The 21,619-nt window shown below is 42.1% G+C and overlaps 1 protein-coding gene across 8 annotated transcripts in view; it reads right to left on the reverse strand.

Annotated features, from left to right (window-relative positions):
- Nucleotides 1-48: 48 nt before the first annotated feature.
- Nucleotides 49-21,619, reverse strand: part of caskin1 (CASK interacting protein 1) — a 93,910-nt gene continuing 72,339 nt past the window's right edge. For 4 of the 8 annotated variants that reach the window (XM_086068976.1, XM_086069034.1, XM_086069025.1 and 1 more), the window contains 9 exons: nucleotides 20,845-20,955; nucleotides 12,591-12,692; nucleotides 12,323-12,461; nucleotides 10,154-10,309; nucleotides 8,904-10,003; nucleotides 8,547-8,816; nucleotides 6,931-7,525; nucleotides 5,673-6,168; nucleotides 49-3,463 (listed from right to left, as the gene is read on the reverse strand). In XM_086068976.1, coding sequence (XP_085925102.1) covers nucleotides 3,367-3,463; nucleotides 5,673-6,168; nucleotides 6,931-7,525; nucleotides 8,547-8,816; nucleotides 8,904-10,003; nucleotides 10,154-10,309; nucleotides 12,323-12,461; nucleotides 12,591-12,692; nucleotides 20,845-20,955 — 3,066 coding nt within the window. In that variant the 3' untranslated portion in view covers nucleotides 49-3,366. The remainder of the gene's footprint in view (nucleotides 3,464-5,672; nucleotides 6,169-6,930; nucleotides 7,526-8,546; nucleotides 8,817-8,903; nucleotides 10,004-10,153; nucleotides 10,310-12,322; nucleotides 12,462-12,590; nucleotides 12,693-20,844; nucleotides 20,956-21,619) is intronic. The other 4 variants (XM_086068984.1, XM_086068993.1, XM_086069009.1 and 1 more) reach the window with 4 other exon arrangements.

Consider the following 21,619-nt stretch of genomic DNA (forward strand, 5'->3'; position numbering starts at 1 on the left):
CCAAACAGACCTAAAACGCTAAAAACAGTCAAACACAAGAGGGGATGATGCAGTTTGTATCGAACGTTTATTTATTTAGAGCAGATGGCCATACGATGCAGTCACTGCAAGCACACCAACCACTGTCCACTCACTGCCACATACACACGCACTGGTCTCACGCGCATTTCACACAATCAAAAGCAAAGCAACACAAAACGCGCGCGCACACATTCGGCCTCCGTCTGTCACGCAGTCACTGCAGAAGAAGTAGGGACACCAGTTTGGTGTCCTTTCATATAAGCACAGGCAGGAAATCCAGTTCAAACAGCTTGGCTTTTCCCTCTCTCTCTTTTTCTTTTGTTAAGAAATCAAATCAAATAAGACCATCTGTCTTTTTACCTACAATTTCACCCTAACCCCAACATGCCTTCAAAGTAAACTCAGAACCACAATGAGACCCAAGCAGGAGCAGAACATGTTAAATATTTTAAAGGCAGCAGCGTCTGACAGAGCTGCAGCTTGACCAGGTGAAAGAAGATTGGCATGAATTTATGGCAAGTGTTCCCTTTTACCATTTTTCTTTTTACGCATGAGTGATGATGGGTACAGTACATTTGTTTACCCTGCTTTTTTGGGGGTGGGCTGGAGGGGGGGGGGGCACAAACATACATTTGAGAAAATTACATTTTTGGGAGTTCTCAAAGAGAAGGTGATAGTAAGAATCAGCATACATGATGATTCCACATGACGACTTTTTTCTTCTCAATAGGTGAAATTTCCCTCAATTCCATTGGATTAAATTAGTACATAAAGGTGAAATCGGGTCAGATGAAAATATTTCATAGGAGAAGGAGGGACATGGTTCATACTAGAAACCAAAGCAAAATCACAAAAGCAAGGCACATGTTTGAAAGGAAAACCACTGCCATGGATGAAAGCCAAATGATAAGGTCTGAAGTGTTGCTTGTATTCTACACACAGCGAGCGCTACAGTGGGACAATTGAACACATCATGTAGGCAAGAACAACATCCCAACAAGGAACCATACGACGACTCATCAGCTCGCAACCACTTGAAGCATGGAGAAGCAACTCGATTCAACACTCAGATTAGATCTGTTAACTTTGAAAAATAGTCTTCAGCTTGACACATACATCATAAATACAATTCTATTTTTGTTGCAAATATCCATATATATATTATAATCTCTATATGATTTAAATAGCACAATTATTCTTTGAATAAGGAGAGTGGCTGCTTTGGGAGCATGAAGATTTGGTTTGGATGCACTGTTGGGTTGGATTCAGCAATGTAAAGGTGTACTCCACCTGTTTTATTATTTTGTAGCACCACATGCGCCTAAAAATCACGTATTATAAATATAGTTATTGTAAGCATATCAATGAATGTCCAGTTGCATTAGGGAGTACGTCTTTAATGTTGCTGAAACAAACCATCCATCGTCACCGATCTCTGCTGTCTCCAACTCGATCCTAACACGTCTCTAAACCCATCAACACTGTTGTTGCGACACGTTGTGCAGTAACCACAGCAACTTGGTTGGAGATGGTGGGGATGAGGATGAAGCCGGTTGTCATGGCAACACAGGGCGGATGTTTGCGAGTATGTGGGATGAGAACGAAAAGACTGAAAGAGAAGAAGGGTTCGTTTCTTTGAGACCGAAACAGGGGGATGCTTATTTAAAGTTTTACAGTTTTACAGTAACATGGTTGATGAAAATGAAGGAAGTCTAACTTGTCCACATTAATGCAAGTATGTATTTATAGTCGTCATATTACATTGTGACGTTAATTGAATAGTTTCGGGAATGGTATAAATCCTAGTTTTCGCAGGCCAAAGGGAAGTCTGCACAGCTGTGGGAGTTGTCACAGTCATGGGCAATCAAAGGCTCCTCATATATTTATGAATGAAATACACCAAAATCATGCTAAACCAGCTGTTTATGTAACACTTATAATTTATAATTTAAAAAACAACATAATTATTCTGCTCATAGGAAATACGTATTTTTCTAATTATGCAATACTATATTTTATGAGGGTTCCATTTACCCTGTGCCAGCACTTAGGCATGGTCTGAGGAGGCGGCGTCAGTTTGAATCGACGTTCTGCCACTAAATTGTCACTCAGCTAGGCCCATTGTGGAGACAAACCCTCTGCCGATCAGTCTGCCAAATTTGCAAACATGTGCAGTCAGGATCTGCTACAGATGTAGCCCTTGGATTTTGTTGGAGTAGTGCAAATAGCCAATTTGGTCACAAAGTCAAATTTGATAGCGATTCCCTCCTAGTGAGCCAAAAAACAAACAAAGATATGTCAAGGTGTGCAAAAGTAGCAAAAGTTGTCAATTATGGAAAATGTGTGAGCGAAATGCATGACAGTCTTAAAAAGCACATGTGAACGCTTTCAGACCAGAAATTGGAAGTTGGAAATTTTGTGTGTAAAATAACAGCAGGGATCGGTGATTATGTGAAACTGTGGCTGAAGCTCCACAGCGGCTGTGCTGCTTTTGACCTGCATTGAACCTGCATCCTGGAAGGATTCCATCATTTGTAAGATGTGTTTCTCAAGGGCAACCTGCTGTAGCCCTCAATCCCATTGGTTCACATCCATCCGTATATTGTGCAAGCTCCTGCGTGTGTGTGTGTGTGTGTGCGCGAAACTGCGTGGGCTGTTGTGCTTCTCCATGTTTGCATGTGCGTGTGGGTATGTTCAAACCCAGACACACATGTACATGTCCCTCTGTCTTTTTTCACCCATCTCACACAAACACACACGGACACACACTTTGGGAGCCGAATGGTCTGCTTTTGGTCACAGATTACATCATTTTACACCAGAGGTCAGAATTGCACACAGAACCATGACATTGATCCAAAGAGCGAGAGATTTTAAATGATCTGTAGATGGTTATATATTACTGTGCTAATGCAGGACTTTTTTCAGTAAGATATAAACTCTCCATGCTTAGAATGTACACATACCATACAATGGTTCATCACACTGTTGCTTTTTCAATCACTATTAGTTTAGTTTATGTGTTCACAAGTCTAAAGGATGACACCTATTTTGATTGCAGGCTCCCTCTCCTTGTTGCGCTTCTTCCTCCTCACCATTGTTTTTCCCTCTCTCTCTCTCTCTCTCTCTCTCTCTCTCTCTCTCTCGTTATAGTCAACGCGCTGCCTGTAGAGGAGGATACGAGGTTTCCCACAGCAGCGCTGGACGGACAGATGGCGCAGGAGACAGGAAGAGTGCCAAGTCCGTGAGCCAAGGATGACTAGAAAGAGAGACAAGGGAGACGGAGAGCCGAATTGCCCATTGTGCCGTCGGAGTCACGTCGGGTTGCAGCGTCGTGCCGACCGGTTACTCCAACATGGCGTCCAACTGGTCGGCCAGGTCATCGAACATGCTGCCGATGTCGTCCAGGATGCTCACGGTGGTCTTTTGCTCGGTCACGGAACTGCGCGCACACACACAAGCAGAAAGTTAGCTCATCTGCATAGACTGATTGTCAAATAGTGCAATTTCACTGAAAATCATACAATAAATTCTCACCAGGAATTATTTATAACAAATTGAATCACTAGTCAGTCTGGTTATTACTTTAGCTAATGCTAAATGCTGTCTTGATGACCGTTCAACAGTGCTAAACTAGCACAATGCACTCACCGTTGTCCAACATTTTTTGCTTGGTTCCGACAGCAAATGGAAGCTTGCTGTGCCGTTTACCTTGCGCCAATCCCACATTGTAACATTGGAAATAGGTTGCGAGAAAAGCTCTGCTTGCATTGGGTCTGACCGGCAACCGCAGCATTAGGCTAGTAGGGTTACATTTCCCATGATTCGCAGACACAGAACCAAGAAGTTCTTGTTTGGGTATGACAAAAACACGCCTGCTAGCAAATGCGAGTGAGAACCAGGGTTATTATAGTTTGGGATTTTAAAGTTTTGTTTTTTAAATGTAGTTAGTTTTAATTAGTTTTCAGGGCGGCTCTGTTAGTTTATATTAGTTTTAGTTATTTCAAAAATGCTTCATTTTAATTGCGTTTTAGTGAGTTTACTTTTAGTATTAGTTTTTGTTAAAAAAAAAAGTGTTGTGTATTACTTGTTGTTTCGGCTGAAATAAATGAAAAAGCAGGCAAGCCGAGCCATTGAAGCCAAAAATCAAACACGCAAAATAGGCACCTGGGAGCGACGTCATCTGAACCTGCTTTTCTATTGGCTGCTGCTAGATGATGTCACTTCTGTGCGGCACACTGTCAAACGTCTTTTTTCCCAGTTAATATTGAAATTATTATACTGTACTTAAATCACATTTAAAATCAACCCCAAAGACTCATGTATTATATTAATTACCAAAGACGGAAACTAAGGATTTTCACTATAATTAGTTTTGTAAATGTAAAATTAGTTTCAGTTAGTTTTCTTTTTTTTTTAAAGCATATTTGTTTAAATTTGATCACATTAATGAAAATGTTTTTTGAATTTTTATTTTTGTTATTTAGTTCGTTTTAGTTAACTAAAATAACATTGGTGAGAATACAAATGTGAATGTAAATGGGAATTAATTTAGCAGTTAAATTCCATAAACTGGTTTATGTATGAATTGCAATGACTATGTGATTGAGATTAGTGTTGTTCCAATACCTACGTTTTTTTTTTTCTCAACATGAAAAAGCTGCCCTGCCATTGGCTTAGAGCATTCAAGGGCCAATAGGATATCTTAGCTCAGCATGCAGTGAACATGTCACACATCAGTGAATGTTGTGCATGAGCAAGACGATGCATCCAAAGTCCTATAGTAGCGTCAGAATAAATGGTATCGGCATGTTACTTGTTAGTACTCACCGATACCGATACCACTGTTTTAATGCAGTATACCAGTACACCAGTATCGGTATCAGTAACACTAATTGAGATACACATGGCCCAAACAATCGGCTTGCTGACTAGACAAAAAAAAAAAAGGGACTGTGTATGCACCTGGGTAAAAGTGAGATAAAACAATTGGACTGGGGAAATCCACGGGACTTGGGACACAAAGGCTCACAATAGAGACTGTCCCGTTTCATTCAGGATGTCTGGTCACACTTATGGCTCTTCAGTTTAACGGACTGATTGTTCTAGCTGTTTGTGTCTTAAAAACTCCCAATACAGTACAAAATTTTGCCCTGTACAGTACAAAGTTGGTGGCGCTTCCTTAAAAGAAAAAAAAGAAAAAAAATTATACAAATATTGGATTTACAAAAGACAACAACCATGTACTGTACCAAAAACAGCATGTTTGAGAGACGTGTAAAAAACAATCATAGATACAAATAGGTAGAGTAGATACGGCACACTCCTTCTTTTGAGCCGGGTGCTAGAAGCCTTGCTAAGCTAATGTCTATGTTTTCAATTAGCTTTGATCGCTACATTGAGTTTTAGCCTCACTTAGTCTACTGTAAGTCAAATGATGAGAGCAGCGCAACTTGGAAACGTGAGCAGTCTCTCTCTGTTGACGGCACCAAAGCGCCATTTACTGGCATTGTGGCAAATTGCGGCCAATTCTGGAAATAACCGAATCGAACAACTACTTACGTACTGTAATTTTAAGTGTTTTAGAATAGTTTCCTATTTTTACTGAACTTTTGTGTGTATTTGTTGTCTGAGAATTGCACACTACTCACTCCTCCTGCCGCAGTATCTTGTCCTCCACGGCCTGCAGGGCGGCAGCTAGCGAGGCGCTCGTCTCCTCCAGCTTCTGATGCACCAAAGAATCCACACCAAAGTCTGTCGTTGAGGATACCGGCGTATTCATCCCGACCGCCGTCATCCCGCTGTCCACAGATACACCCCCGATGGAGGAGCGAGGAGGCTTGACTGGCGGGCTGGGAGTGGCAGGGGTCTGAGGAGTCTGCGGCGTAGTGGGCGTCTGCGGGGTATGCGGACTTTGTGCGGACGGGCTGGGCAACTTCACGTTTGGTGGGCTGGGGGTGTTGCAATTAGGGAGCGAGGGCGGCGAGCTGGCCTGCCGGGCCACCGACGGGTGCAGCTTTGCCGGAGGTGTGGCTGGCGTCGGGGAAGGTGGGCTGGTCATGGAGTGGATTAGCTTGGATGGCTTGGGCGCGGTCGGTGGGGGGGCAGGTTTTGGCGAGACCGGAGGAGGGATCTTTTTTCCTTCCACTGCAGAAGAAGAGCGAGAAGGAGAGCAAGAGGTTAGGATGGAAGTCTGTTCAGTCCCCAGGGGCTTGAATTAAGGATCAAAGTTCACAGTGTGCTCTAGTTTATATCAAATGAGGACATGGCTTAAGTAACAGCATGTGCTTGTGCTAAATTTTTGGGGTTGTGGCTGTCCTGAAAATTCAGAATCACGACAATAGCACTGTCACATCCTACAGCCTATAGTGTCAATTGAGCAAGATATTTTGCCATCCCTCCAAAACAACTCAAATAAGAATGCAGTGGTGTGTTGAGATACAAGTTTTATTTGTTGCCTGACCACGCTTGAAACTCATAACACTGCTATGATCTCAAATCATCAATTCACATTGAAATGAATGGAAATACCATTAATCCGTTCCAGCTTTCCCGCCCAAGAAACCAACACATCAGTCATTCTTTGCAGAAGAATATATGACAGTGAGTACTGTTATTGTCTTTGTTGCCGCACAGTTTGTGTTTAATCTGTTGCTTAAAGGGAACTAGCAGCACAAGATTGATGCTAATTAGTGTAAATATCAAGCGATTGAACTGCAAGTGTAGTATGTGGTTTGTTTGAGAGTAAATTTCAATTGCGAGTGGCAATAAACAGTTTGTTCACTATTTTCCACAGTGCCGCTAACTGAGAAGGGATTTGAGTTCAATGCTACCATACAACGCTTGCACCAAACTGAATTGCCTGGTTGATGCTTCTAAACTGCCCTCCCACCACACACACAGTCATACCTGGACTGCCAGGTGTCCCTGGTCCCGGTAGAGGGACTCTCTTGTTGGATGCTGCCTGTGGGCTGTTCTGTGGGCCTGCTTGTCTCTTGATCTGAGCCACAGATGGCTTCGGGGAGACCGGCGGCTTTGGTTTTTTCACTGGTGCTTCTTCAATGCCGACTGGAACCCCTTTGTCCAAACTGTCCCTTCGAGGAGCAGCAGTCACTTGAGCTTGTGGTTGAGTTTGTGGTTGGGATTGCGATTGTGGCTGCTCCGTCACACCGGCGTCAGACACTGGGCGACGTTTCACGGTGGCTGTGCCGTTCTGGTAAGGTACGGGCTGCGTGATGTTTGGTGGTCCGCTACCCGGGAGATCTCCGTTTGGCCCCGCGAGGTCTGCGTATCCCTCCGGTTCCTTGTCGCGACTCTTGGGTCTCCGTTTGACGGTGGACGACTCCTGGAGGGTGAAGCCCGAGCCGTTGGGGTGGGTCTTGGAGATGCGGGGCCGACGCTTTAAGGTTGCGGTGGCTTCCACCCGGGAGAAGTCTTCCTGAGTGTACCCGCCATCCCCTTGGGGTCCCTCGCCGTCACCCTGCAGACAGACACAAAATACACACTAACGGAAAATTCATACATTCGTGGCAAGAGGTCATTTTTGCACAGTCAAAACATTCACATTGATAAATGTTAACAAAATCTGTTGATTACAACATATATAGTCTGTTGTGTTTAAACATTACAACATGGAAAAGGTTTGCTGATTTCAAACATTACATCAATGAAACAGTGAACCCCTTGGCTATTTGTTTTTTTGTGCTCAGGTCAAAGCAATGATTAATAATAATAATAATAATAATAATGATATATTATATTTAGCGGTTCCTCAAGGACACCGTACAGTTTATTGGAAAAACAAAACACAAAACAAAACAAACAAAAACAAAACTTTATTGCCACCTGGTGGAATCTTAGTGTTGTCATATTTTATACGGTATTGTTTTTTTACACGTATGTTTGAAGTGTCCTCTTCCTGCTTCTTTGTGGACTTAGCTGCTGTAGTCTTTGTTATTATAATTTTCCCCTAACATTTCTTCTTGTGTGTAAATGCCAAAAGTTGAGTTTAATGACTTAATACCCTTTGTCTAAAATGCTAGTGTGCATATTTGTTTGCCTTGTGTGATGTTACATCAGTTTCTGCTAACATGTTATTTAAGGTAGTATGCTAGCTAATACGCAATATGAGTCATGTGACGCGGTTTGTTTGTGTTGAATAATTTAACTACTAAATGCAGTAGTTTATGTAACATGGGTTCATGATTGCGTACGTGCTAGATGTTGGTGCTTTTATGGTGTTCTCCGTTTTGAGTGCTTTGCTGCCATCTTTTGCCATCCATACGCAATTACAAACTAACTAAGGCGGTGTGGTGTGTCAATAGTTTGCAGATTTTCAGTATTCACCACAGGGCTCTGTCCGCAGCCCCCACAAATCCCAGGGGTTCACTGTATACTGTACAGTAGATAGATAGATAGATAGATAGATAGATAGATAGATAGATAGATAGATAGATAGATAGATAGATGGATAGATAGATAGATAGATACAACATAGATAGAAACATATATATATTGATAGCTACCTGTCCTTCTCCTCGACCTTGTCTGCGGATAGTCAGGCTTCCCTCCTCTGCAAACGGCAGGTTTTCAGAAGAACTACCACTTCCTCCAGGGTTTGGATTGGGGGAGGACGAAGTTACAGGGGGCGGGGAGGATTCAGGCTGGCAGACGACAGACAGTGTCGGCTGGTCGCGTCTTGCAGCTGCCACCAGATCAGTGACGGGCCCACTAATGGTCCGTCGTCGGTTCACTACTTCACCGTCCAGTCCGATGGTTTCACGTGTTTTCCCTGCCTTAAAAATCAACAAAAACATAACGTTGGTCACAACACGGTCACGTGTTCATGGACTGTATATCATATATGAACTTCAATTCCCTACCTGCAGGAAGTTCTTTTGCAGGGCCATCCCTTTGGCTCCACCCCCTATAGAAGACATTTCCAGCATGGCAGCAATGCTCCTCACGCTTCCCATGCTGTTGGTCTCCACAGCTCCCGTTTCAACAGACACCCCCAAGTCGCTGGCCCGCCGTTGTTGGTGGTAAGGCACATCCAGCATCCCATCAGTGGTCGTTAGCACTTGCAGTGGCACGTTCCCTTCTGCCAGATTGGAGTTGGAGGTCGATATCGCCGAGCTGGAGCGTTTGGGAGGTGGTGGCGGAGGCCCTTTTTTCTTCTGGCGCAGCGTGATGGACTGCGGCTGGTTGCGAGTAACAGTCTTGTCCTGGTTGCGGACAGAGTGGCTGCGGCTGACTCGGTGGGTGACCGTGGCATATTTACCACCTTCCGCTCGAACATTTAAGCCTTGGCCTGCGGTGATCTGTCCTCTCCCAGTCCCCGTCCTATCATCACACTCGCCATCTGAAGCGGCATGCCGGTTGAGACTGTTGGCTCGCTTCTTGCGGAGCGCCGAGGGATCTGCTTCATCGCCATCTGCAAGCTCAGCCTCTGGTGGGAGGCAGAGGAGCGGGACCTCTTCCATCTCATGCGGGTGGTTCTGATTCGGTTGCGGGGACTGGACTGGAGCGCCACGATGGTTTGGAGACTGGGCGGGGTTTGAGCGTGGCGACAGAGGTGTTTCACCTTGAGTGAACTGGGGGGACACCCTGTGTTTGGACTGGGGAGAGGATGTACTCTGGACGGAGGAGGTAGAAGAAGATGATGACGTCCTGGTCTTGGTTGGAGTGTGAGGTGGTGTGTAGGGAGGTGCAGGCTGGGAGTGGGAGTGGGAGTGACGATGTTTGCCTTGAGAAGACACGCTGCTCCTGTGGGAGGAGGTGCTTCCTTGACTGCTCTGCTGCCTCATTGTCCTTGCCTCCTTCTTAGGTGGTCCTCCCCCTCCTCCTCCAGAATTCAGCTCATCAGGATCCTTGTTGAGACTACGCTGTGCTTTGACCTCCTGAGCTGAATGGCTCATGGCGTTCTGCAGCTCGCTACTTAACTCGCTGTCCTGGAAGGTGCTCATTTTTGGAGACATCACATCTAAATAGACAAAAGGGGACTTTTAAATAGTATAGAGCCATTGTTAGAAAAATACAACTTTTAACTACTGAGCGAGCTAATTTCCTAGCGCTAGATATTAAATTCTCCTACTAAATTGACAAGTTAAACCCAATTCCTTTAATATATCACCTGTTAACTCACCATCTGGAGGTGGGCTTTCATTTGACATCACTTCCTGCTGCTGTGTGATTGGTGGGGGCTTCTTTCTGAGGGAGCCACGCCCATCTGAGTTGCGCTGCATTTCAGCTAGTCGCTTCACTGCCAACATCAGCTTCTTCTGATGGCCTAAAACATTGACAGGTTGCAATGAAACATTTTGTGTCCACGACCCTAAACGAGAAAATTACAGTATACATAGATACTTAACTAATTTGCTCCCAAAAACATATAGATAAGTTTTGTTTTAAATGTTTTAAGTGTTCTTAAGATGTATATATACGTTTTTGTAAATGTTTTTTTTATGCTAGAGCATTCAGAAGGCTTTGAAACCGCAAAGAAGGGTTGAAGAAATGGTAGTTATTACAAAAATGGCCAACAGGTGGCAGCAGAGATCAACGAGGGGCCATGTTGAAAAAATTCACATTTGTAAATAGATATGTGAATGATTAAACTTAGCTATATTCTAATGCTAATTGCTGCAAAACGGAAACAGATAGAAATATACTTTTTACATGATGAAAGAAGAGACGCTTATCTTTCTTTTGGTAGGTTCCATGTTTTTATAGCAATAAAACACAATATTCTGTGGGCCTTGCAAAATCAGTCAAAATCCAATAAAACAGCCAAGAGTGAATGGGATTGCTTCAGTGCAAATGGCTGGGAGTGAATGAGGTAAAAAAATAAATAAATAAATAATTGAATGTTTTAAAGATATTTGGTATTAGAGTACAGTAATCTGACAGTAATTAAAATTATTCAAGTTACAGTACTTTGATATTGCAGTCATTTTACGATCAGGGACTAGAAATGAGAAATTATATGAATCCAAAATTGCCATTAATTTTTGCCTTTTTAATTACAATCATTAAAAAAATCATCCACTAGTGGAAATTAAATTGAAACTTTAGTTCAGCGTTGTTGTAAAACACTATTATGTTTATTGTATATACTGTGTTTTTATGACTTTGGTAATGGCTGGAGCGCGCCACCTCTGCCTCACAACCAGGAAATGGGCCTGTGCAACGGTTGCACCATGATGTGTTTCTTCTTCGGTACATTAAAGTTTAAAAAAAGAAAGCTGTTTCTTCGTGGTTGTTGCTTCAGGTTTTTCCAGTGCACTGCTTTGATATAGCGCTGTGTTGAGCGATATCAGTGGCTCAGGCTGGAGGTGGTGAGCAAATTAGGTGGAGGTGGCTGCCTCTGAATGTTGTACACAGGAAAAACCCTGTATTATTGACTTGGATTATGTTACTAACTACAATTTTTTTTAAACAGTTTGTTACGGCCCACGTTGTTTCTTGGCCGTTTGGTTTATTCTTTTTTGTTTAGAGTGGCGGACTGTGTGTGTGCTGGTGCTCCTCCCTGATTGGTGGTCCTGGTCCCTGCTCAGGCTGCCATTCGGTGCAAGGGAGGAGCCCTAATCACCACATTTGCTTTAGGTGTGCGATCGCAATCAAAGCCTTTTGTTGCCACCAGTCGGGGAGCTGGGTGGCTGTTTTGTGTGTCCTCGTGTGTTTGCTTGGTTTTTGGTTCAGCCTTCAGTCCCACGCAGTCCCTACGCCTCTTTCGTTTGTTTTGTTTTGATGTAGTGCCCGCTGTCTTTCGTGCGGTGCACCATTTGCCATAAATTCGACCATTCACTAATTGCCACCATTCCTGTGACTTAGGAACTTCGCCATATCCTTTTTTGGACAGTCACTATTCATTCGGGAGCACTTTGACAGTAGGTGATCCGGGAGCGGTAGCTCCATGTTGTCTTCTTTTTTGTGAGGTGTAGTGTCTGCGTGTTCGTGTTATGTTGCGTGTTCTTTCCATGTCCAGTTTGTCCACCCGTTTTGTTCTGTGTGCCCCCTTTTCCATCCCTCCCCTCCTCCATGTGTGCCACCGGGCACCTAACACAGGTATATAAAATGCAATTTTAATAAAGTTACCCTCCCTACCCTGGGCATATGTCTACATTATGTTACAATGACATGACAGTTCTTACTTAAAGTGACCACATCAATTAGCATATTGTGTTCATTTAAAAGTTGTGGGCAGAATTATGTTAACGACCTCATGGTAATCACTACTTGCATTTTTTCAATACGATGAACAGTACATTACAAGTAATTTCTAATATTATACCGTATATCTTACCCAGTTTGGTAATGCCAATTTCCTGTAGGTCCTCCCAAGTGATGTCTGTGATGAAGTCGATGTTCTCGTAACCATTCTGCACTAATACTTGGTGGTACTGACTTAGACCAATAGCACACAACCACTCTCCGAGACTGGCCTATAGGAACATGAAAAACAAATGAGATGACACGGTGTTTGAAAAAGTCACCAGTGTGTTTAGCATATATTGTATGCTATACATTAGCAGAAAATGATTCCCATTTAAATATTGTGTGTGTGTACTCACAGGTTTCTGTTCAGGCAGCCACTCTGTGACGCTCAGTTTATTAATCTCTGTTGACATCTTCTTTCTGTGACCTGGTTTGGTTATTCCAATGGCTGTCAGATCCTACAAACACACAACACATTGAAGTCATTTACTGCAGTGACATGTGCAGGCTTTCATTAACGCATACACACTCACATACACAGCAAAAAATAGCTGCAAAAGCAAGAGAGCAAGAAAGAGGGTGAGCGAGAGAGCGTGGAGAAGAAAAAAGCTGAAAAAATGCAGCTATTGAATTATTTTCCTAGTAATTAAAAAGTTAGGCTAGAATTGATAGACTGCATATGCCTTGACACTATAATCAATCAATAAAAAAGCAACCACTTCTACTCATCTCAATCACTATGCTGGGCACAAATAAGAATGACAAACAGCTATATTAAAGTGTGCACATACTCACACATACACTCACACACACTAGGGATGGGATGTTCAGTATGCTATGAACCGGACAGACAATACACCCTTATCAGCCCATCGGGCCCACACTTGGCAAGTGCCCAGTGGGCTGGCAGTCCTCTGAATTGATCACAACGTTGCTTGTACATGTAATTCATAGGCATACACCATAATTCATCCTCATATTCACATATACAATTTTCATTACACTCATACTGATACAACAAAAGAAATTACACAATTTATGCTGATATGCCAGCTCAAGTCTGATTTAAATAATTTTCTTGAACTTTGCTTTAAAAAAAAAAAAATTTAATTCAGCAAAGTGACTTGCATATTTTCAGGTCAGTACCAAAATTATTCTACAAATTAACACCTCTTACAGAAACACACATTTGCTTAATATTTGTTCTTGTTTTGATTTTTTTTGTAGGCACTGGTACCCCTCATGTCGTAAGGAATTTCAAATAGCTTCTAAGTACTGTGACAGAGTAGTTGTATGCTTTGTACATTATTTGTGCTATTTTAAATTCAACTAAGTCATAAAATGTCATTGTATTTAATTTAATAAATACTGAATGTGCTGGTTCTGCATATTTTGATCAATTAATAATTCTTATGGCTCTTTGAAAACTGGGACGGTATTTGATTTCCACACAATAAGTCAGATATGGTAATTATAATGAACAATATAATGTATATAATGATTCCTTATTCAGGACATCCTTAGTTTTAGAGAGTATCCCTATGATTTTTTGACATTTTCCTTTTGACTTTATCTAGATGTGACTTCCAACATAATTTATCATCAAAAACTACTCCAAGAAATTTATTTTCATACATTTTCTATTCCAACTGAGTTTACCATAATTTTGACTTGATGAGTGATTCGTCTAGTATCAAAAACTATCAACTTGGTTTTGTTTAAGTTTAATGATAATTAATTTCTTTAAGTCAAACCAATTAATGTGTTTAGCTCATTCTCCACAGTAGTCAGAAGCTGCTTCAGGTTCTTTCCTGAACAGTAGAGAGTTGTGTCATCACTTTTTAATATTTTTGAGACACAACAGATATCATTTATATACACAATATAAATAGTTTTGAGCCTAGCACAGACCCTTGGGGAACTCCATGAGTGATCTTCAAGTGTTTTGATTGTATATTGTTTAACTGTAATTACTGATATCTATTATCCAAATAACTATTCATCCATTTATACGCTAAACCTCTTATGCCATACCTCTCTAATTTATTCATTAATATAGAATGATCTATGGTATCAAATGCTTTTTTTTTTTTAGATCTATAAAAATCCCAAAAGTACATGTATATTTTTTAATCTATTTTAAGATATTTCTTCTACAAGTTCCATGAATGCCATTGAGGTGGTCTGTTTTTCTCTAAACCCATATTGATTTTCAATAGCTTCCAAGTGGAAAAAAATAAACAAACAAAAAAGGGTGTGTGTGGAAGTTGAAACAAAATTTCCAAAAATCGTAGATATGTTTGCTTGAGGATATGGTTCAGCCTCCATGTCTGTAACAGCAAGGCACCAGCAACAACAGGCTGGACAAGGTGAAGAAGAACCAGTGGAGGTCAGAGTGGTGAAGAATAGTTAAACAATATTTGTCCTTTGTAAAGCACAAAAGTACTTTGCTTTTGCGTGTAACCATTCTTGCACAGTCTGCACCGTCCATGTTTATCAGCATGAATGAGAAAATGATCAAATCAGTCTGCAGGTTTTGGATGTTTCCCTTCTCCAACACAGCTGATATATGATCAGCTCATCAGCAAGCTCTGCATAAGCCTGATAACGATCCTGTTGATTAGAATCAGTTGCGTTGGAGCAAGGAAACATCCAAAACCTGCAGGACTCCGGCCCTTGAGGATCGAGTTTGCTCACTACTGGTCTAGTCTGACGTCTAGTCTGGTTATGATTATTATTACTTAAAAAAAAAATAATAAAAAAAATATATATATGAATGTGGATTAATTAGGCGATAAGCAATTAGTTGTTTCAAATATGCAAGCCTGCCTTGAGAGGTTAAACATAAGAAAATAACATGCATTAGACTAAAACTCGACCCACATTATACTAATGTGCACATTTCAGCAACATTTTAATTCCCATAAACAGATGGATTGTTTCCACCCCAATTGTGTTGTATGCTGGCTAACACAACACTACATATCCGCGGGGATAAGCATGACGTCACCCTCCACCACTCCACCCCTACATGCCCCCAAGAAACTGGCATATTCGCTGCAAAGTGCAAACACTCCACACTGAAGGGAAGATACAAGCTGATAGGCAAAGTCACAGTTAAGGAGTCAGGGCTCTTCGTACTCATCTGAGCATTGGTGGAGCATGTATGATGTAGAAAAAGCTTTAACATTAATATTTTAAACTCCATAATGCACACAAGCAAGCACACGTGCACACACTTACACACACTAAATTGCATCATTCACAGATTATTCAAATGCAAAGACCTGTATGTAATTGTAACTCAGTTTTGACTTGGAGTTCATCAACACACAACACAACATGTGCGTGGTAGGAAGGAAAAACTATTTACAGGTGTATAAATGTTTGAAATACTGCGAGCCTCTTCCCAAGTGTTTTAGGATCATTGTAGTCGATTTCGGTTGAAATTATTAAGGCAATAGTCAATTAAAAATCGCTTTTTGGGGGACCCCACACTATTGGTGTCAAATCATCCATATACTGTGCCTACCTAACTATGGAGGACCAAAACTGCCAAAGTTCAAAATAAATAAATGACTGAATAAATAAATGACTAAGAGTGAAAATAAAAACTAATATAAAAAATATAATTCAAAAATTAAATAAGAAAAATATAAATATGAATGGAACTTAAATAAAAAAATAAATATATACTGTGTGTGTGTATATATACATATATATTTTTATTTCCATTTATATTTATTTTTGGGGATTAAATTTGCAGATTGTATTTTTTTTATATACATTTTTATTTTCACTTTTAGTCAGTTATTTAGTAATTTACTTATTTTGGCAGTTTTGGTCCTCCATGCCTAACTACTGTACATACATACTGTAAGTACATACTGTAAATACCTTATCATCCCTAGTAAATAGTACTGCTGGAAAATTGTGGTAAATTAAAAATCGCAAATATATTTGACTGATAATAAAATGACAGACATTTCAAATTTAGGATTTACAGGATTAGGATTTACTACATGTACTCAAAACAACTATCATAGCCTCATGCCCATTCATCCCTGCACATTGAACATTTTATTCTTGAACACTCAATTATTTTTGTGTACAAACCCAATTTCAAAAAAGTTGTGACACTATCCAAATTGTGAATAAAAACTGAAGGAAGTGCCAAGTTTTAATATTTGATTCAGAATAAAACATAGAGAACAGTTCAAAAGTTTAAACTGAGAACATTTATAATTTTAAGGGAAAACTATGTTGATTTTAAATTCCATAGTGTCAACAAATCTCCAAAAATTTGGGACAAGGCCATTTTCACCACTGAGGCATCCCCTTTTCTTCTTACAACAGTCTGCAAACTTCTGGGGATTGAGGAGACAAGTTTCGAAATAGGAATGCTGTCTCATTCTTGTCTAACACGCGTCTCTCGAACTGTTCAACTGTCTTGGACCTTCTTTGTTGCACCTTCCCCTTTATGATGCGCCTGCCAAATGTGCTCTAGAAGTGAAAGAAGTGGACTGCAGGCTGGCCATTTCAATACCCGGATCCTTTTCCTGCGAAGCCATGATGTTGTAATTGGTGCTGCATGTGGTCTGGCATTATCGTGTTGAGAAATGCAAGATCTTCTCTGAAAGTGATGACGCCTAGATGGGAGCATATGTTGTTCTCGAATCTGATATACCTTTCTGCATTGACGATGCCTTTCCAGATGTGGAAGCTGCCCATGCCACACGCATTCATGCAACCCTATACCATCACAGATGCAGGCTTATAAACTGCGTGCTGATAACAACTTGGGTTGTCCTTGTCCTCTTTAGTCAGTATGATATAGCGCCCCAGTTTTCCACAAAGAACTTTGAATCGTGATTCGTCTGACTACGAAACAGGTTTCCACTTTGCCACACTCCATTTTAAATAACCCTGGCCCAGAGAAACGCCTGCACTGCTTGGTCTGCTTTAGAAATGGCTTCTTCTTTGTACTGTAGAGTTTCATCTGGCAACGGCGGCTGGCACGGTGGATTGTGTTCACCCACAATATTTTCTGGAAATATTACTGAGCCCTTTCTGTGATTTCCCTTACAGTAAGCATTCCTGTTTGCGGTGCAGTGCCGTTTAAGGGCCCGGAGATCATTGGCATCCAGTAGGATTTTTCGGCATTGAGCCTTACACACACAGATTGTTCCAGATTCTCTGAACCTTTAGATGATGTTATGCACTCTAGATGATGATTACTCAACCTTTTTGCAATTTTTCGCTGGTAAACACCTTTCTGATATTTCTCCACTATCTTTCTGCGCAACATTGGAGGAATTGGTGATTCTCTACCCATCTTCGCTTCTGAAAGACACTGCCACTCCCAGAAGCTCTTTTTATACTTCAATCAAGTTGCCAATGGACCTCATTAGTGGTAACTGGTCTTCCAGCTGTTTTTTTGCCAAGTGCAATTGACTTTTCCAGCCTCTTATTGCTACCTGTCCCAACTTTTTTTTTTTTTTGCTTAAAATTATACATTTTCTAAATTTAAACTTTTGACCTGTCATCTATGTTATATTCTGAACAAAATATAGAAATTTGGCACTTCCACATAATTGCATTCAGTTTTTATTCACAATTTGTATAGTGTCCCAACTTTTTGGGAATTGGGTTTGTATTATAAATTTGCTTTGTATATATCATGTCATTTTCAAGCCAAGTAACTTTGTTATATCTTTATTGTACTTATTGATCTTATTTTGTTGTTCTATTTTTATTTATTTTTTATTTTACTGGGCTAACCTGGGCCCTCGAGTATCTATTTTGTGCCATATGAGGAAATGTGTGTTGGGTAGGACACTAACCAATTTCTTGAATCCTTGAAAACTAAACTTTAAATATAACTACAAAGAACAACAAGAAAGTAAATTAGTAACAAAGTAAAATATGAATATAATAAAATAATGGCAATTAAAAAACAAATGAAAATAATTACTGGCTCTTCTGCTGTTTGCATGTTGGCCTTTTAGGGGCAGTGTGGTGCCATGCATGTATGGAGTACACACAATGAGATAGAAGAGTAGAAGAAGAAAGTTGCAATTGAGCTGTGTAACTATAACTATTTTTTGACAGATTGGGAAGAATACGTGGCTTTGAGTAGGCCTATCTTACCTGTCTGTATGTGTTTCTACAGCGTTTGTGTGTGAATATTCGTAAGTCGAAGGAATATTACTCCCAGAAGTTGATGCTAATTTACCTTTAGCATGTCAATAGGATATTACATTGACTTTTGCATTTGCACTGGCAATAAAATGAATTATGTCTTCTGTTTAATTTTATAACGTGTGTAATTTTTTATTTGTGTAGAAATCTCCAACTGGGGTGTCATTAAACAGTTCCAAGCACACTCAAGGAGAGCAGAATTACACATTCAGGGCACTTTCGCAATGTCAGGAACCTGCCTACACACACATGCATACACAAACACACACACACAGCGCCCTGTTCGGCACATAAATCATTTTTCTTCAATTCTAATGTTTTTAAGATTGAAAGTAACCAAAATCGAAATCACAATTAAATTTCGATTAATTGCCCAGCCCAAGTAAGCACTGCAAAAGGTTTTGTGCATTCCAATCTATGTGCAGTATAACCAGTCAGAACACCTTTGCAACTGTGTGATAATGTACAGTATCACCTGAGCAACTGAGACTTCTGTTAATAAAAGGGCTTATTTAGCACACACTAACTCTTATTTAGCCACGCCCAAATGCAAAATCTTTACACCTGGTGTTTGCCACAAAAGTAAGACATTCACAAAGGGGCTTGAGCCTTTAATAGTTATTTTTGTGAAGTTCATTCCGTCTTCAATTCCGCTTATCCGGGGTCGGGTCGCGGGGGCAGCAGCTTTAGCAGGGAAGCCCAGACATCCCTCTCCCCAGCCACTTCAGCCAGCTCCTCCGACGGGATCCCAAGGCGTTCCCAAGCCAGCCGTGAGAGGTAGTCTCTCCAGCGTGTCCTGGGCCGTCCCCGGGGCCTCCCGCCGGTAGGACATGCCCGGAACACGTCCCCAGGGAGGCGCCCAGGAGGCATCTGAACCAGATGCCCGAGCCACCTCAACTGGTTCCTCTCAATGTGGAGGAGTAGGGGCTCGACGCTGAGTCCCTCCCGGATGACCGAGCTTCTCACCCTATCTTTAAGGGAGAGTCCGGCTACCCTGCGGAGGAAACTCGTTTCGGCCGCTTGTATCTGGGATCTTGTTCTTTCGGTCACGACCCACAGCTCGTGACCATAGGTGAGGGCAGGAACGTAGATCGACCGGTAAATTGAGAGCTTTGCCTTTCGGCTCAGCTCCTTCTTCACCACAACGGACCGATACAGCGTCCGCATCACTACAGACGCTGCACCGATCCGTCTGTCGATCTCCCGCTCTAACCTACCCTCACTCGTGAACAAGACCCCAAGATACTTGAACTCCTCCACTTGGGGCAGGATCTCATCCCCGACCCGGAGAGGGTACTCCACCCTTTTCCGACTGAGGACCATGGTCTCGGATTTGGAGGTGCTGATCCTCATCCCAACCGCTTCACACTCGGCTGCGAACCGCTCCAGCGAGAGCTGGAGATCACGGCTTGAAGAAGCCAACAGCACCACATCATCTGCAAAAAGCAGAGATACAATGGTGAGGCCACCAAACCGGACCCCCTTAACACTCCGGCTGCGCCTAGAAATTCTGTCCATAAAAGTTATGAACATAATCTGTGACAAAGGGCAACCTTGGCGGAGTCCAACCCTCACAGGAAACGAATTCGACTTACTGCCGGCAATGCGGACCAAACTCTGACATCGGTCGTACAGGGACCGAAGCACCCCCCACAGGACTCCCCGAGGGACACGGTCAAACGCCTTCTCCAAGTCCACAAAGCACATGTGGACTGGTTGGGCGAACTCCCACGCACCCCCAAGGATCCTGCTGAGGGTGTAGAGCTGGTCCACTGTTCCACGGCCGGGACGAAAACCACACTGCTCCTCCTGAATCCGAGATTCAAATTCCCGACGGACCCTCCTCTCCAGCACCCACGAATAGACCTTACCTGGGAGGCTGAGGAGTGTGATCCCTCTAAAGTTGGAACACACCCTCCGGTCCCCCTTCTTAAAAAGGGGAACCACCACCCCGGTCTGCCAATCCAGTGATGTGAAGAGTAAAACTCAACATCTCTACATAACAACCAATCACTGTTTTACATCAATTGCTTCCAACTAACAAGATACCATACACTCATGACAATGACTTAGAGTTGCTTTCTCAGGTTTAGCATGCTGGACTTGGTGAGAGGCAATGTTTGTCCATCATAGGACAAAACAAACCGTGTTTGGTGCACAGGTGACATAAAAAGACAACCAAGGGTCAGAGAGAGAGAGATGCAGGTCAACACCAGGGTCAACATGACAAGGGTTACACAAGGGCAGGCTTGGCAAGAGGCACATTTGCGTCATTTAAATTACTTGATACAAGGGAGGGTTTTGTGCATGCATAATCAAACAGCACAAATCAAATCTGCGCAGACTTGTCTACATTGTGATCCTTGGAGGAGCCTGGAACTGCCATTGGGGTCCAGTTAGTTGCCTTACCTCGGGGGTCATTCGGCTAATTGTGGGCAAGTCATACCCAGCACCCAGGAAGTTGGGAGCGTAGACCTGCAGCTGAAAGTCGCTCAGCCATTGGACAACTGCCTCTGAGCTCTACAGGAGAGAAGATAGGAGGGCACTGTCACTGGTTCCATGTCAGCCACTTTCCCTCTGCAGGGCCAAGTTGGGGCGCACGGGCCACAAACAAAGAGCTGTCCGGAAACCATATATTTGCTCATATCCTAAATATAGTTAGCATTATTTGAATTTGAATAACTCATCCCACTGAATGTTGACTGAGTGAATAAACTGGCCATTTTCAACCATTCGTCAATATTTATATATATACCGTAGTGACCCTCTTGCTAATCAAAAAGGGTCACCATGGTTACCTGTGGGTTGTTGTTTTGACGCGTGGTTCAATGACGAAGACAATTTCGACTTGACAATGCTGATTTAATTTACTTACAGTTCGTTTCAATTTTGTTTCCACTTGGACAGAGAACGTGAGTCCATAATGACCAGACACAACACGATCACCCCCACCACGCCACCGACCACGGTCTAAAACTGTTTTTCTTCTCCCACTGGTTACACCTGAGACTCATCATCCCACTGATTAAGTAGTCTCAGGCCAGGGCAAATGGGCACCACTGCTCCCCCAAGTGGTGGGAGGATTAACAAATAAACAATTTAACAGAAATGGCTCTTACATATACTATGAACATTAAAGTCTCTCTTCGCCAAGCTTGCCGTGCTGGCATAGCAAAGGGAGTGT

The sequence above is a fragment of the Leptonotus elevatus genome, chromosome 1 (genome assembly GCF_054856555.1).
Source record: "Leptonotus elevatus isolate MCC_2025b chromosome 1, RoL_Lele_1.0, whole genome shotgun sequence".
Lineage (NCBI taxonomy): Eukaryota > Metazoa > Chordata > Actinopteri > Syngnathiformes > Syngnathidae > Leptonotus > Leptonotus elevatus.